This window comes from Cyphomyrmex costatus, unplaced genomic scaffold (genome assembly GCF_001594065.2).
Source record: "Cyphomyrmex costatus isolate MS0001 unplaced genomic scaffold, Ccosl1.0 scaffold164, whole genome shotgun sequence".
Classification (NCBI taxonomy): Eukaryota; Metazoa; Arthropoda; class Insecta; order Hymenoptera; family Formicidae; genus Cyphomyrmex; species Cyphomyrmex costatus.
The window spans coordinates 1,956,798-1,974,501 of NW_017275653.1; the positions used below are offsets into that span (position 1 = coordinate 1,956,798).

The 17,704-nt window shown below is 37.4% G+C and overlaps 1 protein-coding gene across 2 annotated transcripts in view; it reads right to left on the reverse strand.

The window, feature by feature from the left end:
• Positions 1-12,025: 12,025 nt before the first annotated feature.
• The window catches only part of Wat (worker-enriched antennal transcript), a 33,640-nt gene continuing 27,961 nt past the window's right edge, over positions 12,026-17,704 (reverse strand). For both annotated transcript variants that reach the window (XM_018537071.1, XM_018537072.1), the window contains exons 2-3: positions 15,988-16,117; positions 12,026-12,202 (exon numbers count right to left, since the gene is read on the reverse strand). In XM_018537071.1, coding sequence (XP_018392573.1) covers positions 12,084-12,202; positions 15,988-16,117 — 249 coding nt within the window. In that variant the 3' untranslated portion in view covers positions 12,026-12,083. The remainder of the gene's footprint in view (positions 12,203-15,987; positions 16,118-17,704) is intronic.

Sequence of the window (17,704 nt, forward strand, 5' to 3'; positions counted from 1 at the left end):
ACGTTACATTTTAAATGCTTGATGTTATGATAAAATTCAATCACTTTTTATACATTCAGATTTGCAGTGCGTGAAATTCTAACTCTTTTCTCTGGTCGACAATACGAATGCAACCGTGATTATAGAAACGTATTCTGCTGGTCTAAAATCGTTTCTTGATACCCACTCATTTTCAAATGTTTACTGTACGTTAATATAGCCCCGCCAGACGAAATATACGAAAAGACGTAAAAGCAAAACTACTAAGTCGTTATAGTTCTGGTGAGTTGTTTCGGAGTTGCACAATGCGTGGCAAAAGACTAGTCGCGAAAAACCGCACTAAGTCGTTATCTGTCTTTTGCGTGTTGTGAAAATTGGGAGGTAGCATATATTTATTACATGCCATGACGACATATTGAAAGAAAAAAAAAAGGGAAACTGCTGCGGTGCCAACGTCAAGAAGTCAATACAAACACGAGTGGTAATCTCGATCTACTAATCTCCATACACTGAAAAAAAAAAAATTAGTACAGTTAACTAAATGCAGCGGTCACGGGCTGTCAAGCAAATATTTGTTAATTCAACAAATAACATGTTTTCTCTCAGTTACAAAATTTTATATTAATCTAAATACATAAAATACTTATTAAATAATCTCACTGCGTACTAAACGCATTTAATCAAGTCAACGATTTTTCTTCTCAGTACACTCTACAAAATGTGTGCAAAAAGAATTTTATTCAACGCTAAATTTCAATGCTTAAATTATCCGTTGTTTTGATCATTTGACTTATGAATTAATTAGATAACATACGAATAATGTCGTTTGTAAAGAAGATCCGACGATAATCTACATAATGTATTATTTATCTCATTATTTAATAACTAAATAATAATTATCCCGATTACGCTGAAAATTCTTATAAATACTGATGAGAAAATAATACGGGATTTAAGAAAAATAAGTGGTAATTATTCAGGAAGTAGCATTAATATCGTATTCTATGCGCCAGAATGTTTTAAATCTTATATTTTCAAAGTATGCATCGTGTGAATTTATATACAATTCATTTTCAAAGTATGCATCGTGTGAATTTATATACAATTCAATTATTATATTTATTGTGTGTTTGTCAATTTACTGTGCAAAAGTTATATAACGATAAATTAATAAAATAAAAAATAATAAATAAATTAAATTAAATTATATATATGTGTGGCAAATAATAAAATTTATCTCATCTTTCAAATTTATCTCCTTATTAACAAATAATAAATCCCTATTGTAGAGCTAATTCTTACGACAAAAATATGACTTGATAAGTTGAGCTTCAATGATGAACAAGTCGCCGTCTTAACGTTATACTTTAAAAGACGGTACTTGTGGCAGGCTGATTGTAAATATCGATCGTCGGAGCGTTCCTTAATTGAAAATCAAGCCTTGAGGACTGACGTGCGGCCATTGCGCGCGTATAGTCACTGCGCGGCGGAATATAATAATAACGCCTGGAAGGAGTGAAACGCGGATCTTGGGCCTTTAGAAATTCGCCGCGACGTGAACCCGACAGCTACTCGATAAATGGCGATGCAGGCGAGGCTGCAACGACGACGCTCGCCCGATAATCGATTGAACATTTGTTCGGCAGACTGGAAGTACCCGATACTCTCAGAGGAGAGGCAAAAGTGGCGCGCGAGCGAGCGACGACGTTTCCTCGTCACGGAAGCGGAAAGTGGCATCGATTTGTACGGATCGACAAGTACATCGTCTTCGCGACGAACGGGACAGAAATCGGCGTCTCGCTCGCCGTCTTCGCTTTGAAGAAAACTTTCCCCACAAACTCGGCCCATCCTCGCTCCCCATCGGATTAACGTTCCACATCTTTAAGCGCGAAACGCTTTGTGCAAAGTGGAGCCGCACGATTTCATAAATACTGTGATTACGACCCGTATTATCGCGCCGCACAAATATGACCCTACATGTTCAGTAAAGCGTACATTAATTTGCTGCCAAGGATAACACGGCGATGCTATGAATATTTGACTTACATAATTTGAGGCACGCTACTTTCCTTTATGTAAATACATATTAGAATGATAATTATTTTAATCAATTCGATCTTACAAAGAAGAATCGATATCTAAGATAATAAGATTGATATCTCTCTTTACTTATTTTGATTTAATATATTAGTTTTTATAAAAACGTAAATCTCGTCATTAAGTGGTAATTTCTTAGAAATAGACAACAATGGTATCGTTAAATTTCCATAAAATATTTTTCCATTCACTGCATTAATTTTGCCACATTTGAAATTGCAGATGATTCTGTTTCACGACGAGAGTCGAGCTGTGCGTATCGACGTTCTCCGTGCGCTTTCGAATCTCTACGCTGCCAAACACGTGGCTCCAGTTAGCTCTGGAATGAATAAGCAAGCGTTCTCAGCGGACTCCGGCAGATCCTTATCTTCGCGCGGATATATGATACATCACGAATCTCATGCAATCAGCATGCCGCGATGCCGTAATATATCGTAATAAATCCTGCACCACTTTCCTTAAACAGAAAATCCTACCGGTTTTACGAGAGGGATCGCGGCAATTTCTTTGATTTCCGCTAACACGCACTTCTTGCACACAGGTGCTTAAAATAAAATCGGTCATATTCTCATGAGGTTCGGCCCTCGATTTTATCCCACGCGGATATCCCGTTTTATTTATTTCGTAATGTTTTCACTTGGTAACGATTAACGAATCGTGCATGAAAATACGCTCGTCTATCCACCGTTCGTGACACATTTATTCTGCGATTATTGGATAAACGTGCTGCGCAAATAATGTAACACACTGAGAATTCCTGGGTTAACTGTAGCTTTTAATAATCACCCGAGTATTCATCAATTATTACCAATTATTATTAGTGTAAATAATACGGTCGATGTGCTTTGTATAAATTGCCCGGCTTTCATATATGATTAAAAACGAAACTGGTTTTGCGTGCAGCTGCGGATCGTGCACACGGATGTAGCTCTAGATAGAAATTATCAGGACTTTGATAAGGAGGCATTCTCATATCGCAAAGAATTTGTAAACCGGTTGTAGTGTTTTGAGATGTAAAGAGTAAGATTACATTATTTTCAGACAACCATACAATCGTTTGATTGACAAATTGTTTTGACTTTCATCGTAAACAAATGTTCCGCTTACTTCCACGATATATACCTATATCCACCTCGCTTTGCGCCGTTAATTTTCACACTCTTCTCATTAATGCGCGACTGGACGTAAATGTACTTTCGTTACACATTACAAGACACAGTTTCTCCGTCCGCAAAGATCGGGTGAGAGTCTTACGTACAGTCGAACGCGTATACGTGTGTTCGAATATTTTCTGTGTACGCTCAAACGGTTGCAGAAAACTTTCGTAATTACTAATACACGAACGGATAATGGCGCCCGATGGTAATTATCGTCGTTGTGCGAGCGTCGTGAACCGCAGATTTCGTCGCGGATAAGAGTCGTGTTTATTATTTTATTGGCAAATTTCATTCCGGGACGAGAGGTCTCCTTGAGCAATGAAAGGAGTGTTCCCGGTGTAGCTTTTCCATTTATTTACGCTCTGAGTTAATCTTGTCTCGTAAAGTAATTAATTCACTATAATAATAATTTGCTATGATCAGTAATTATGTAATAGAAAACAAACACACAAGTATATACTTACCTTATAAATATGTGTGTAATAATTTAGTTTTAGTATACATATATATTTTTTATATGATGCGTGTGTCGTGTTTTCAGACACACGTCTTCTACAAAATAAACTTGAATTTCGCTAAACCGTTTAAGAAAAAAGCTTTGAATATTTGTGCAATTGTTGCAATGTCTATTTTCAAAATATTTCCTAATTATACGTATTGTTTTTTATTTCCTTATTTAATCAATTAATTTAACTGTTGACAAATTAGAGCTAAATGCGTGTAAAAGTTTCACAGCAAAGAGATAAAAACACGGATTTATAGATAATAATTTTATTTCACTTCTATAGATTAAATAATATTTACATATAAAATCGCTTTTTATATAAAAATTTATTAAAAAAATCTAAGATCGACCATACTTATGTGAAAATTATATAAGGGCGAGCCAATCAACCGGAATGCGAGTGTTTTTCGGCCACGGATCAATGAAGCTGCGGACTCATACCAGGCGTGTATTTTTGCCACCGTGCGGGATTAAAACCGGACGCGTGCGGAACAGATTGGCCGACAAGCCGGGCATTTAAATGCACCAACGTAGAACGTATCTTTCGCGCTTAAAGAACCATGACCGTATTGCACGGAAACGAAAGCGACGGCGGCACCCCGCTATTGATTCGCGGCCTCACATACCACGCTTCCTTACTCTCTCTCTCTCTCTCTCTCTTTCTCTATCATATTTACATATAAATATATTACTATTACATTAGGCCGCGTCGAGTAGATACACGACGCGGAACGTTAACAATTTGAACACGAAACGGGCAGATCGCAAAGGGTTGCTCGCCCGAAAACGGCTACCTATGCTTAATTGAATCGCCATCGCGATAAATAACTTACCAGTCGGCACGAAATTGTGTACCGCCGCCTCTTTAATCATTTTCAGCGGTGCGCACGCCGGACCCGCCTCTATTTACCAGGTCTTGTTTCATAAGCGGATATCTCTCGGCTGTAAGGCGCGGAGCGGATTCGCTATTCAGTCCCGCTCGCTTTTGTTCTAGGATCGCACTGTCAGGAGCGTGCACGGTGCTTTCTGGCTGCTATACTAATTATACAAGCCTCAGCATTACCGCCACGCGGAGGCGCGAATACCCGTACTACTGCACCATAAAATACGACTTGTACTTTCGTAGACTTCATTATGCGGACGTTCACGTTGCTCGTATACGGAATTACCGCACTAAATATCGAGACTAAGACAGTAAGTGGCGGTAATATCAATGTCGATATGGCCAATATTTAGCTGCTGACTATCGGTCTCGCTGGCATTCTCAAGGGTGCGTTTCGAGCGATCCTTAATCGACGGAGATAAGGAAACACGGGTTTTTACTAAGCTATTGAACCTTCGTCTTAAAATATTTCTTGCACTACGCTACGCCTTACGAAAAAACTCGATGCTTTTAGAAAGAAATCTTGTTATCATAATATAATCGTACGTATTTCTCTATTTGTACACTGCGCTAATAGCTCTCCTTTACCCTGCGAACTTTACGCAATCTAGCAAAGTTCACGGGAAGTAGGCGTACTCCCACGCCACCAATCACGGAGGAGAGGCTATTGTTACGTAGAAAAGAAGAAAAGAACTACTTTAAGGCTCGTCCTTCCTTCAATGGACACGCATCATCATGTAACGTCGATCTATTAGTCTAACTATAATGTCCAGTTGGAATCTACGAGCCGTGACGTCCGAAACCTTGACTACCATTTTCTTTATCGTCGTTTTCACGTTGCAGCCCCACGATGATTACTGGATGTCTAGTAATAGAAATAGGTGTAGTAACCTGCAACAAATGAAAAACTTATTCTTGAAATCTGAACATTCTGAAGTAACGTACAGAAGACACGTCATCAACAATATTAGGGGCGAGGAACAAAACAAATTATACATTGTTTCGGATTATATGAAACTATAAAAAGATTCTAGTATATTCTTGTCAAAGCTTTAACAATAAGTTTATTATCATAGAAGTCGGATTTTATTTATTTTTCACATATTTAAATTTATCTACCAAAATTAAAAATATCGAAAGTGCTCTTAAAGATGCTGGTTGCCAGCGGAGAGTTAAAAAAACTTTGTTCTCTTTTGATAAGATTAAAAAAAAATTTCTTTTTTATTTATATTTAATTTAATTTTTGTTTCTGATTATTATATTGTAATAATATAAATTTGCTTGCATGTAGTACTATGTTTAATCTCAGAGGGCTTATCCTAGGGCAGTAATAAACGCATTATCTACCTAGCTATCTATCTATAAATTTTTAGTTAGAGATTTATAGTTCGGACACACATTTGATACCTAATGTTAAGAGGCTTTAAATTATGCGCTCTAAATTTATAGTAACGATTATTCCGGTTCTTCCATCTTTGTTGCGTTTGCGGAAGCGCGGGTAGACGAAGCAAGGAAAATTAATTCCCAGTCGCCTTCACTTCCGGGACGTTTACGCCAACGGATTGTGGCAGATTCTTCGTCATCATCGAGAATCACGATAAAAACCGCTTTCCCGATTTCCCTCGTTCAACCGAATTCTAATCTTTTTCTTTCTCTCTTCCGCATTTCCCTCATCCTTCTCATCCTTGCGAGGCCACGATTCGACGACGATTTCTGAGGATCCTCGGGTTCATCAGCGCGAGGTTCCGTTCAACGGTCCATGTAATTTCCATCTATGATTCTACTGTCAAAAGTATCCCTCGGAGTGCTAACACTCGGAGCGCACCTGAACGTCGCTAATGAGTAGCGAGGGTGATACCACTTCAAAGCTGCTAATTACAGAACCCTCGTCACCTTGTTCCATCCGTCGGAGGCGGACAGAACTGACCTCATCCCCTAAGTCTTCCACCCTTTGATTAGTAAGTGCTCGCTTTTCCGGTCCCCTAGTACTCTGTCAGGTCTCCCTTGGTTTCGCGCGTAGCACACGTGTGCTTTTGCAAGATCGTACGCAGCGTCGATAATAAAGTCGACCGCGGAACGAATGGGGGATCCGAATGGAAGCCATTAGGGCTCCAAAAGGATTCTGCCTTTGTTCTGATTGTAATCAATTTAAACGCGAGAACGCCCTAATGATGAACTGCAGCGTTCAAAAATAATTGTCAATGACAACCATCAAGTCCAACTTGAAAATGACTTGGAATCGAAGCGTGTATTGGATTGGAGGAAGAGTTCTGCGGTTTTTGTTAGCTCAAAACTATATGTGCAATATCTTCGTCAAAAATAAACAAAATTTAAATTTAAATAATGGTTTTAAAACGTGAGATCTCTGCTTGCGAAAGATTTGTATAATTTTTTAGTTCATGTGATTTTAGTAATTTTTGAACACAGGAAACATAGACAAGCTGAAAAAAGGGAAACTTTTTCCTCGCTTGTGGATCTGTCATATATTAAAAAAGAATTTATGAAAACTCTTTCGACTATCTAACGTGAGAGTTTATCCTAAAAATTTATTTTTAAAAATGCTCCTACAATTTTTGTCTCTGAGTTATTCGCGAGTTAAGTAAAGAAACATTTTGATTTTAATTGCTCATAACTCCTTAAAAATCATCGCAATTAAAAAATCAGATTCACAACTTTTCCTTCAACCCAATATTTTAAGATCGTGTTAAGAGCCATACGGAAGACAAAAAAAACTTAAGTAACAAGACAAGCAATAAGGAAATCCACATGTTACCGCTTATATTATGGCCTTACAGTCTCTACTGTGATTGGTCAATTCGCTTTGGTCAATACTCCTTACGTTTAACGCTTAAGTTTTTAATCGACTTTGGAGCGTTAGATTAACTTTACTTGAGATATCAAATGCTTTTTGAAACAACGGCACGTCATTATCTGCAGATCAAATCGATACAACCTGCAGTTGGTTAGTCAAATGTACTGGAACGCTTAAATCGAGTCATTAAAAACTTCTTTCGGGCATCCCTATGCGGACGTCTTCTTGTTCAAATTAATGCCCCGTGAAAAAAGTATTTAACGGAGATATCGTTAAATTACGAGAGTTCGTTCCCACAGGGAATACCGACTACGAGTTTCGGGGAAAATTTGTTTTTCACACCTCCTCCTTTCAACCCCAGATAAATTTTCGTCCGGAGGGTCAACGGTTTTTGCGTGCTTCGTAATTAAATGCGGATCGTCGGGTTTAATGACTATCAAGGGGAACGAATGGCCGTTTGACCTAGAATGCTTACCATCTTGGCTGTATTTAGCCGCATCAAAATTCACGACCACTAGTTATTGGCATGAGATACGATCGTCCCTAATTGGTAAATTGCAGCTGAAGATATTCGCGCACGCGAATTCTTAATCGCCTTTTTATCGTGAATTTTTATCTCTCGCGAGATTTCGAAATAGAAACTATCGCGAAGATATCGTCCGTCAAATGGAGGTCGCGCTTGCGAGTCGCATTAATCTCGTTTCTTCGGTTTTATCAACCCAGTTGACGCAAAAACGTGCCTCGGCGATCGAGCGGTTTTATTTCCTACAGAATTAAATTGTACTTCACATTTATTATTTGCGCTAATCGCTGGTTAATCTTCCAAATTGTCCCGATATTTCTGAGCTTTCCTGAGCTACGACCTGGAACTCTTACTTTCGGGCTTAACGTACCTCGTCCTCCAGCGCGCTGCGACGTTAATCACGGCACGGTTGCCCGAGACTTACGTTTTCTCTCTCGTGCCGAGTTGCACGCATTAACAAGTGCAAAATGTTATAAAGTGCGAGATGTACAGGCTTTCCCGCGATATTCGCGGCGCGTGTTTCTCCACAGAAAGAATTTATTCGCCCGCCATTCACTTCTTTTGCGTCGTATACGCGAGTTTTAATACCGTTACCGATACCTTTCTTCTCTACCCCGCTATCTTTTATAGAGTTATGTAAAGTGTGCGCGCACACACATAGAATCGCGGGATACCGCATTTTTTATTCATCGTACATTTTCTCGATTGTGTTGGCACAACAAATATCGAAAACGAAGAGAGTACATTTACAAGCGATTATAAACCATTGTTCTAAATCAAACCGAACAATCTTCATTAAAGTGCACCAACTTTGAACAAACTTTTATTGCGTTGAGTTAATATTGCATTAATGCATTATAGTGTCGATTCTTAAACCGAAACACCGAGAATAAATTTTTTTACTCTTGAAAAATCAATTTTAAAACTTTTCTTTTATTTCTTGATTCTTTCAGAATCGATCCAATATTTTTCTAAGATATAATGTATATATTATTAAATAAATAAATAAATAATAATATTCTCTGAAATTAGTGAATTTATTATACCTCTTTATAAATGTTATTATTTTGTTAATTATTGTATCCATTTTAATCTTATTTACAAAAGTTGCAAAAAGAAAATAAAAGAATTGATTCTATTTCATTCAATCAATCGATTGAATCGATATTACTATATTGACAATATTATAATGCATTACTCGTATTAATTATGTATTAAATTAAATAAGTATTAAATTTTGCATAAATTACACAACTAAAAGTTTCCGCTTTTTCCGTCTATTACGAAATCAATGACACTTGATATTTTTAACATTGATCTTTCAAGAGACGGCTCTGGTAACGAAATAAAACTGCGATCCTCACCATCGTTCTATTTTTTAAGAAAAGGCAATATCTGACGTTCATCGCAAAGAGAAACGAAATTTTATGATTACTCTCATAACACCAAATTCGACTCTTCCAATCATTTTGTCACTCTCCAATAAATATCTTGGCGCTAAATTCTCCAATGATGTTGCAGGAATGTCTTATGTAATTCCTCTCATCGCCAAGAAAGATACACTTCGTTTTTATGTATGTCATATACCTTGACTACTTTCGCCTGTAAGTATTTAAAAAAGAATTTCGTATCTCTCAGACATTTATGCAAATCATTTGACATAACAAATCCATGTTTCTTACAAGATAGGAAACGAGCGAGAGTTAATTCGCATAATTGAAAGGAAAAAAAACTGATTGAACTTGACCGTGCGTGATCGATTTGGTTTTGGTCAAAGGTCGAGGATCGAGAGAGCATTGATCCTCACTTCTCCGTCTCCGTCTCTCTTCCGGTGTTCGCGTCGCTGACCAAAAAAGCAACCTTGTCGCCTTGACGACCTCGTAACACCTGTTACGCGCAATGGAGTAACTTAAGTAAGGTTACGCATAAAACGAGTTTGCAAGCCGCCACGAGGCCACGCAGCCTCGTCTCTCGAAATCGCTTTCACCGAACCATCGCGGACCGCCGCGTGCTTATGTTCCAAGGCTGAAGGATCCCTCGCGCGAGGAAACCGGTAATACGGCTGTGTGTATGCCTGCGTTTCGCGGAAGGAGGAAGTACAAGTTCCATCTCCGCACGACTCGGTTAGTGATCTCCTCTTTTCTCGCTCTCTCTCTCCCCCCCCCCCCCCCCTCTCTCTCTCTCTCTCTCTCTCTCTTTTTCTCATTACGTCTCGTTATGCCACTTGATGAGTCTACCGCGCGGCCGAGCGCAGGTGCGAAGGACGGCGCGTGAAATGAAAGCCGAGTGTACGCTCAAATTACCGGAAGAGACACGTTGTTCCACGCATATTACGTCGCGGAAATCGAGGGGATCCGATTACGCAAGGAAATTCGTTTCACGGTTCTATCTACGGTTTGGGCCACGATTTAATTTCGCAGATGCAGGGCTCGATCTTGCTTTCTGACTCTCGCTTCGTGGGTGACCGGTATAAGTGGCTCGTTGAATATCCCTGACAAGGTTAATAAGATAACGACCTGGCGAAAGTCTTTATTACATCGAAAAAAATGATTCATGCTCAACGCCGTGTAATTACAGAGAAAAAGGGGAAACATTTATTGAACGTTCACTGCAACATTTTACGGAGACCAATTATGGGAAACCAACAACGCGCGCTATATGGGTATATTAAATATATTATTTTTTTCTATATTGACTTACCTTGCGCAGTACAGGTGATTACGATATCTATCTGCTAGCTAGTGCATTTTTTTCTGTCACCAGACATGCTGCGGTGCACGTTACTTAGCTAAAAGACCCGCGTACCAAATATTAGTATCGCGTCTCGCTGTCACGACCCTCGAATTGAAGTCCGTCCAACTCGAAGAGAATCGCAACGGACAGCAAGCGAGATGAGCGAGACGTTGAAAGTTTAAGCCTTATAGCATGCTCGCAATCGCAGCCGTCTATTCGTAATGCTATCTCGACGTACAACTTTCCGGGATGTACGTAATGAGAAAAGCTGATTGTCGTCCTCGACATGAACGACAGAATACCATTAGCACGCTCGCAAAACGATGTACCCGCCGCCGGGATTCAAGGATCAAACGTCGGGCCGGTAAGACGAGATCGACCTTCGCGAGAATAACGAAGGTAATAGGGAAGAGAATTTTTGCGGTTTCTGCCAATTTTCAGAGCAGCGGTGTATTCGACACCGCGCGGTCGAGAATCGAGTGACTCATATCTTTTAATAAGCCAATTTTTTACATACAGTATAAGAGAGGAGATCCAAAATTACAACGCTTGTGCGTAGCAACAGATTTGCGACGATTATAAGCTAAGGGTTCTTTTTTTTATTATTAATTTACAGCGTATTTATGTATTACGTAACTTAACAATTCTAAGAATGTCCGAACCTTCGCGTATTCTACGATCACGTTTGTCATTTCAATACACTACTGCGTATCGGAATGCAACATTGCGAGATTTGATATCGATTTAAGTTGTGCTTCATTAACATAAATATTAACGCTTTACATTTGCAATGCTAATAAACCAGCAATGTTATTATAAATATTACATGTAATAATATTTTTTTCGAGCGACTTTTGAGAAACTTAATTGCACAAGTGACATGCTGTTTACTTAAGACTACAGTCGCGTCAAACATATTTCTTTACCATATAAATGCCATTGCTGGATTTAAAGTGTTAATGTGCGTACCGTAAAAGTCACGCGTGACTTTTCGAACATCTCGCTAAACAATAAATACGTCATAGTGCCGTGCATGCACAACGCACGTGAACATGCACCCTCGGTATACAAGTAAAATTTGGGGATTGGGGGAATGTGTATCGTAATAGACTATGTTATTTCATAAGTGACAACAATAAATAATGTGTTTATACATAAGTTGAGTGCAGAGGAACGAGGTATCGCGTGTGATAAGATATATTACTCTCTTCCTTTCTCTCTCTCTTTCCATTTTCTACTCCGTTATCCTCGACGACTCTTTGGGTTGTTTTACATGCAGAGACTGGTCACGTAAAGGCTCGTCGGCTCGTATTCCACCACCGATCCCTTTCATCTATTTTTTTTTTCTCTTTTTTGGGGGGAGAACGGGGGTGCACCGGGAATTCTTTTGATTCTCAGAAGCCGAACGAATTACCTGCGCTGGGTGGCACGAATCCGTATCCGCTCGCGCCCACGACGACGCCGCTGGTGTCAGCATTATTGGGAGGCGGCCCAGGTGGGAATAATACCGGACCTACGAAAGGAGAAACATACGTTAAAACGCATTATCGTAATCCCATTTTAGGGGCTGCGATTGTTCTCACGATTCTTCATCTCTGATATCGAAAATACTTTATTCCTGCATTTCCAACTAGTGAATAGGTATGTCAAAATTTTTAGGGCAATCTCTCTACGTAACAAAGACGTTTGATATCCTTGGAATAATCTTCGTGAAAAGATCCTAATCGATGTTTTGATACTCGTATAATAGTAACGCTCAATGATTTATAGCCAAATGCCGTAGTCGAATAACAAATACTTGTAAATGTCCTATCGTGAATCTATTGATCTCCGGTATAACCTATATTCATACAGAGGTATACAAGATCTATAGGATCGTTATCGACATCGTTTGACGAGATTGAATTGAGTTGATTGGATGCTCACAACAGTTACGAAGATCATTTGACTTTCATGGTCATTGGCGAGGCAACGATGCGCGGTTGATCGCACATAGTAAACACAATCATTAAATGTGATGTCAAACGGCATAGAACTTTCAATTAACTTTGCAAAAATTTTGCTAAAGAGTTTTATTCAATGTTATAAAAAATATATTTTTACACTTTTACAAAAAGGTGACTTCTACTCTTTTTTTGTAAATTTAACGATAAAACTTTTGAAAGTACAATACGTATCTATGATTAAAATATTTGTTGCTTATACTAGTGATTAGTGCACCAATATATATATATATATATATATATATATATATAAAACATAGCTTTTTGTGTTGTTAATTACATTTTCGAATTATCATTATTCTAACGAAAGCAATAGTAGTTTCATCAACATCTAAAATTTAAGAAGTCGTCTCTCAGATAAGGAATTTCTAATGAAAATTGTCTCCAATTTGTGTTCGTTTACCGTGCATATTATATTATTTAACAAACCGCAACTGCTAATGGCACTATAGTGTGTGTTACGTGGCATTAAAGGAAAGTTGTACTTATCTACGAAGGAGTAGTGGAAATCCTTTCTAACACGAGGAAGTGGATCATGTGCCGTATTATTAATAGATCTACTGACACGATATTATATGGGCGCAGATACTATCTAGATTTATATATTAAGATAATTCTCTTGACGATCCTAGCATTCGGGTAATAAACGTTAGTTTTCCGTCTAGTAGTCTTCTCCTATTATTCGCGAAGTTGTATCAAAATACTCGAGCATGCCTTCGGTGAGTAATCCCTACGAATATTCAGTAGTAAAAAAAAAAAAAAACGAACGATTTGACTGATGTAAGCTTTCCATGTTATTTCGATAATCACTTTCTAAGCAGTAGTCTTAGTACACAGAGAAGTATGAAAGCAGAAAACAAATTGAAAGCATTAATCATTTAATTTCCAAATATATCAGTACCACAAAAAAAAGCAACAGTTTAATGTACGAGAAAAGTAAAAGTATGAATATTATAAAATAGATAATAAATATATTTTTTTGTAATATATTTATATAAATATAATCTCTTAAAACTTTCTATTGCGTATAGAAATTAGATAGCTGGTTTTTACGTTAACAGATTAAGATGTGATTTATATTGCACAGACTACTTGCTTAAGTATTCCGTCAGACACACGATATATGACGCATTATTTATTGTACGTGAATTTGAACTTGACACTCATTCTGAAGCCGTTTATTATGCGCATACTAACGCTCGAACAGGTTGCGAGGATCGCGTATCCTGTGCAAGCCGTTTAAATAATGTAGTTTGAACTATTCGAGCAACCTTAGAAGTAACAGCGTTAGTGTGATATCATAATATTCCGAATAGTTTCGTTAAATTCTTTTACGTTGGTTGTAAAACGTTTACATTGAAATAGATTTCAGAATTGCAAAATCTTATTCTCAAGTAATAATTTTCAAATACATAACTATTATAAAAATATCACGACATAGAACAGTGTAAAAGATAAAATGTTAATTTTAACTTAAAGACATGTAAACTTTCTGAGATATTAAACAACGTTAAAATTAATACTTTTGTGTTAATCTTAACATTCTTGCATGCCTTAAAAAGTCTTGTTCACTATACACCTTTAAGTTAAAATTAACTTTTACGTTTTACAGTTAAATAATTAAAAGAAATGCACTGGTTTACATAAGGCATTCAGAAATTTTATTACAATTTAAATTATGAAGTTCACGTTACATATAAAGTCAAATAGTTTTGCCTTTCCTTCCGTTACGCGTGCACGTGTTCAAGTAAATCCCTAGTTAGCTGCGTTGTTCCGGTAAAAGTTCTATACTATCTAAGAGCAGGATAGATTCTGCATCAGTAACAAGACATTACCCACACGATTCGATTCAGACTCGTTCCTCTCGATCGCAATCAGTCGTTTGATTATACGACAGCGCACTTCAAAGAGCATTCCTTTTATATCTAGGATCTTTACGGCTGAGTGGACGCAAACCATCATAAAAACGATTGTTATATTGTCAATCGTGCACTGAACGTTATATAAATAGTTGCAATACGGATAATAAGCTACAGCTATTAATTTTCCTCAAATATTTCCGTACTACACATTTATATCTTATCTACTAAATTTCTGAACAGAAATCATTAAAATTGTTAAAAATGTCTAGTTTATTATAAAATTGTACTCTTCCCTATATCGCGTTGTAAGACTTTTATTATAGCAGATACGTGAACCAATAATTGTCGCGATTGTATCTTGTTACATCTTTCAATAACATCGTAAGTGAGACTTTGTTTCTAAGAATCTATCACATTGAGGAAGAACTTTCGAACGATTGAGGAATTCTAGCGAACGGTATTAGAATGCCTACCATTATTTGCGGATGAAACGAGGCCGTTTCTTCGCGGCGTATGCAAATAGAAGAAAACATAAGAACAAATTATCGTAATTGCACGATTCTCAGCTTCCTGATAACGTGGAGGATATACAAGAACGAACACTTCCGAAGCATACCGTAAATCACAATGAGCACTTCGAAACGTCTAATAATAGCGTATGAACAAAAAAGGAAAGCGTAATTGTTTTATAGTGAGCCATCGGGCACAGTAATAATATACCGACAAATCATCTTCGGATTATGTAAATTGAAGTAGTTATAAAAGTGCAAGAGTCATTTCAGAAAACTTTATAAGCGATTAAAAATCTATGTTTGATTAATTTAGCAAATAATTAATATATAATTTTATTTAAAAAATTGTATTTTGTAATAAATATCAACGATGTAATGCATATCTGACTATAATAACAAATAATTATTGTACATCTCACTGTTCTGTTATCTATTGAAGTTTCAGTCAAAGAAACTCCGTTATTTTTTTCACCGCACTGTTAATGATATCAAGTTTAACTTAATTTAAATGACTATTGCTGTGTGCTATTCGATATTTTACTAAAATAATGGTTAAATTTAAAACTGTAGACTATAGAAATAAAGTTTTACTACAGAAATAAAATTTTCTGGTTAAATCTACTAAAATTCTCTAATCGAGATAACCGAAATCCTAATTGATTTAATCAAAATCTTTTAGTTTGTCTATTTTCAACCAAACATTTTTTTCTGTGTAGCGTTAAATTAACATAGTATCACTATATAGTATCAAATTGACTTTATGACAGTCATAGTGTTAATGACAATTGTAACCATTGTTTTAGTATAAAATAACGATATGTTGAATAGGAGCAGTGGCGACTTATATTAAATTAAATTTGACACTATAGATTTAGCAGTGTATAACATAATCTTGGTTGTTATTAGAAAGAAATAACTTACCCCTATTCGATCTCGGATCTCTCGTTATTGGGTCCCGAATACTGTAAGGCCCAAATCCCGCGAAAAAATGCCTGAAATCCTGCGCTGAGACACTCGCCAGGACGGCCATGACAAATACGACTAGAACAGTCTGCAATTAGAAATTTTTAATTTATATAATTATCACAAAAGTACATTATAATAAAGTGTCACATTGAATTTTAAGAGTTCCTCTATGTTTTTAATACGCAAGTAAGTAAATAGCGACTAATATACGTTTCTTAATAAACTTATAAGACCTTTTTTTTTTGCTAAAAAATAGAGGAATTTCCTAAATGAAATACCGAATCTGTAACAATAAAAAAATTCAACGTGGATATCGAATTGATCTCATGGAAATTTCTAAGAGCAAAACAAGAACATCTCGTTTTAATTCCTACATTACGTAAGGCTGTGAACATCGTTGTGTAAAAAAAGCGTAACCTAAGAAGAAAGGCAATCCTAACTCAGATGTTTAATCTTACATTTTTCAACTGCATTACGAAATAATGCAGCAGCTGTTTCTTGTGAATCGCGACGCGATACCACGCTTAACTGAGAGAGGATCTTTCTTAATGAGCATTCACACACGTCCAGTACTGCAGTGATTTACATAGATACGTACGAAAGATACAGACGTTAAAGAGCCAAGAATGATATTTTTTCATTCGTTCCACACCTAAATCGTCGGTTACTAATTAAAACAATATAAGAGTGCTTTCGCCCGTTTAATCACTCGGTTTCTCACGAAGTAACAGCTGTTTGACGAAACTTGCTCTTCGTAGCGCAACCAACGATCGAATCATCGCGAGTGTAATTTCGACCGTTACAACTGTCCGAAAAATAACCGTTATTATGATAATTATCGGTGTATCGCGCCGATCTAGTCTGTCAGGTGCTAAATAATGGCACTATCCGCATAACAACGCTAAGTATAGGCTTTAAATTATCGAGATAGACTTTAACAGCAAGCTGAACGTTGAACGCACGATCGTGCTTCCCCCGTTGAAAATTGCGTGCTGTAAAACCTTGGAATTATATCCCTTTGCCTATTTGTCGACTTGTACGTTCTCTCTCTCTCTCTCTCTCTCTCTCTCTCTGATCAGTGAAGTTATATCGTCCGTGACGAAGGTGCGTGACAATTTTTACGGCTGATCGATCGCCAACCACGTTTCCAATGTACAATTTCCACCGTAAGAGCCGCAGAAATTTATGACCCTACACATATCTCTAAATAGCCCCTCTGTCAGATATTTACAAGCAAATATGCTACTTAACATTTTCATTCCGTGTCGACCTGACACGCATTCGCAGCCGGCTAGAAGCCAGATTCCGATAAGAAAAAATTACTGGATCCACCGCGAAAACAATTTTTATTTCTATCTACAACTTTATTTATCTGCTTCTTATTGAGAATACTTGTATTTGCGTTCAGTGGTCATTATTATCATCGCGATTTTCCATTCCAACTTAATGGCTACATCGCGTGTTCAATCACTAATCTATCGCGCTCCGTGATGTCGTAAGACAAACACTGTCACAATCAAATTAACGAAGAGAACCGCAAGGACTCACGTTCGATTAGAATGACGTAAACCGCCGTGCGTTCGCTTCGAAAATCCGTTATCGCTTCACGAATTTTATGTGGTCCTTACGCAAACGCAAAAAAAGATGGGTAAGGGAGGGTGGGGGGGGGGGG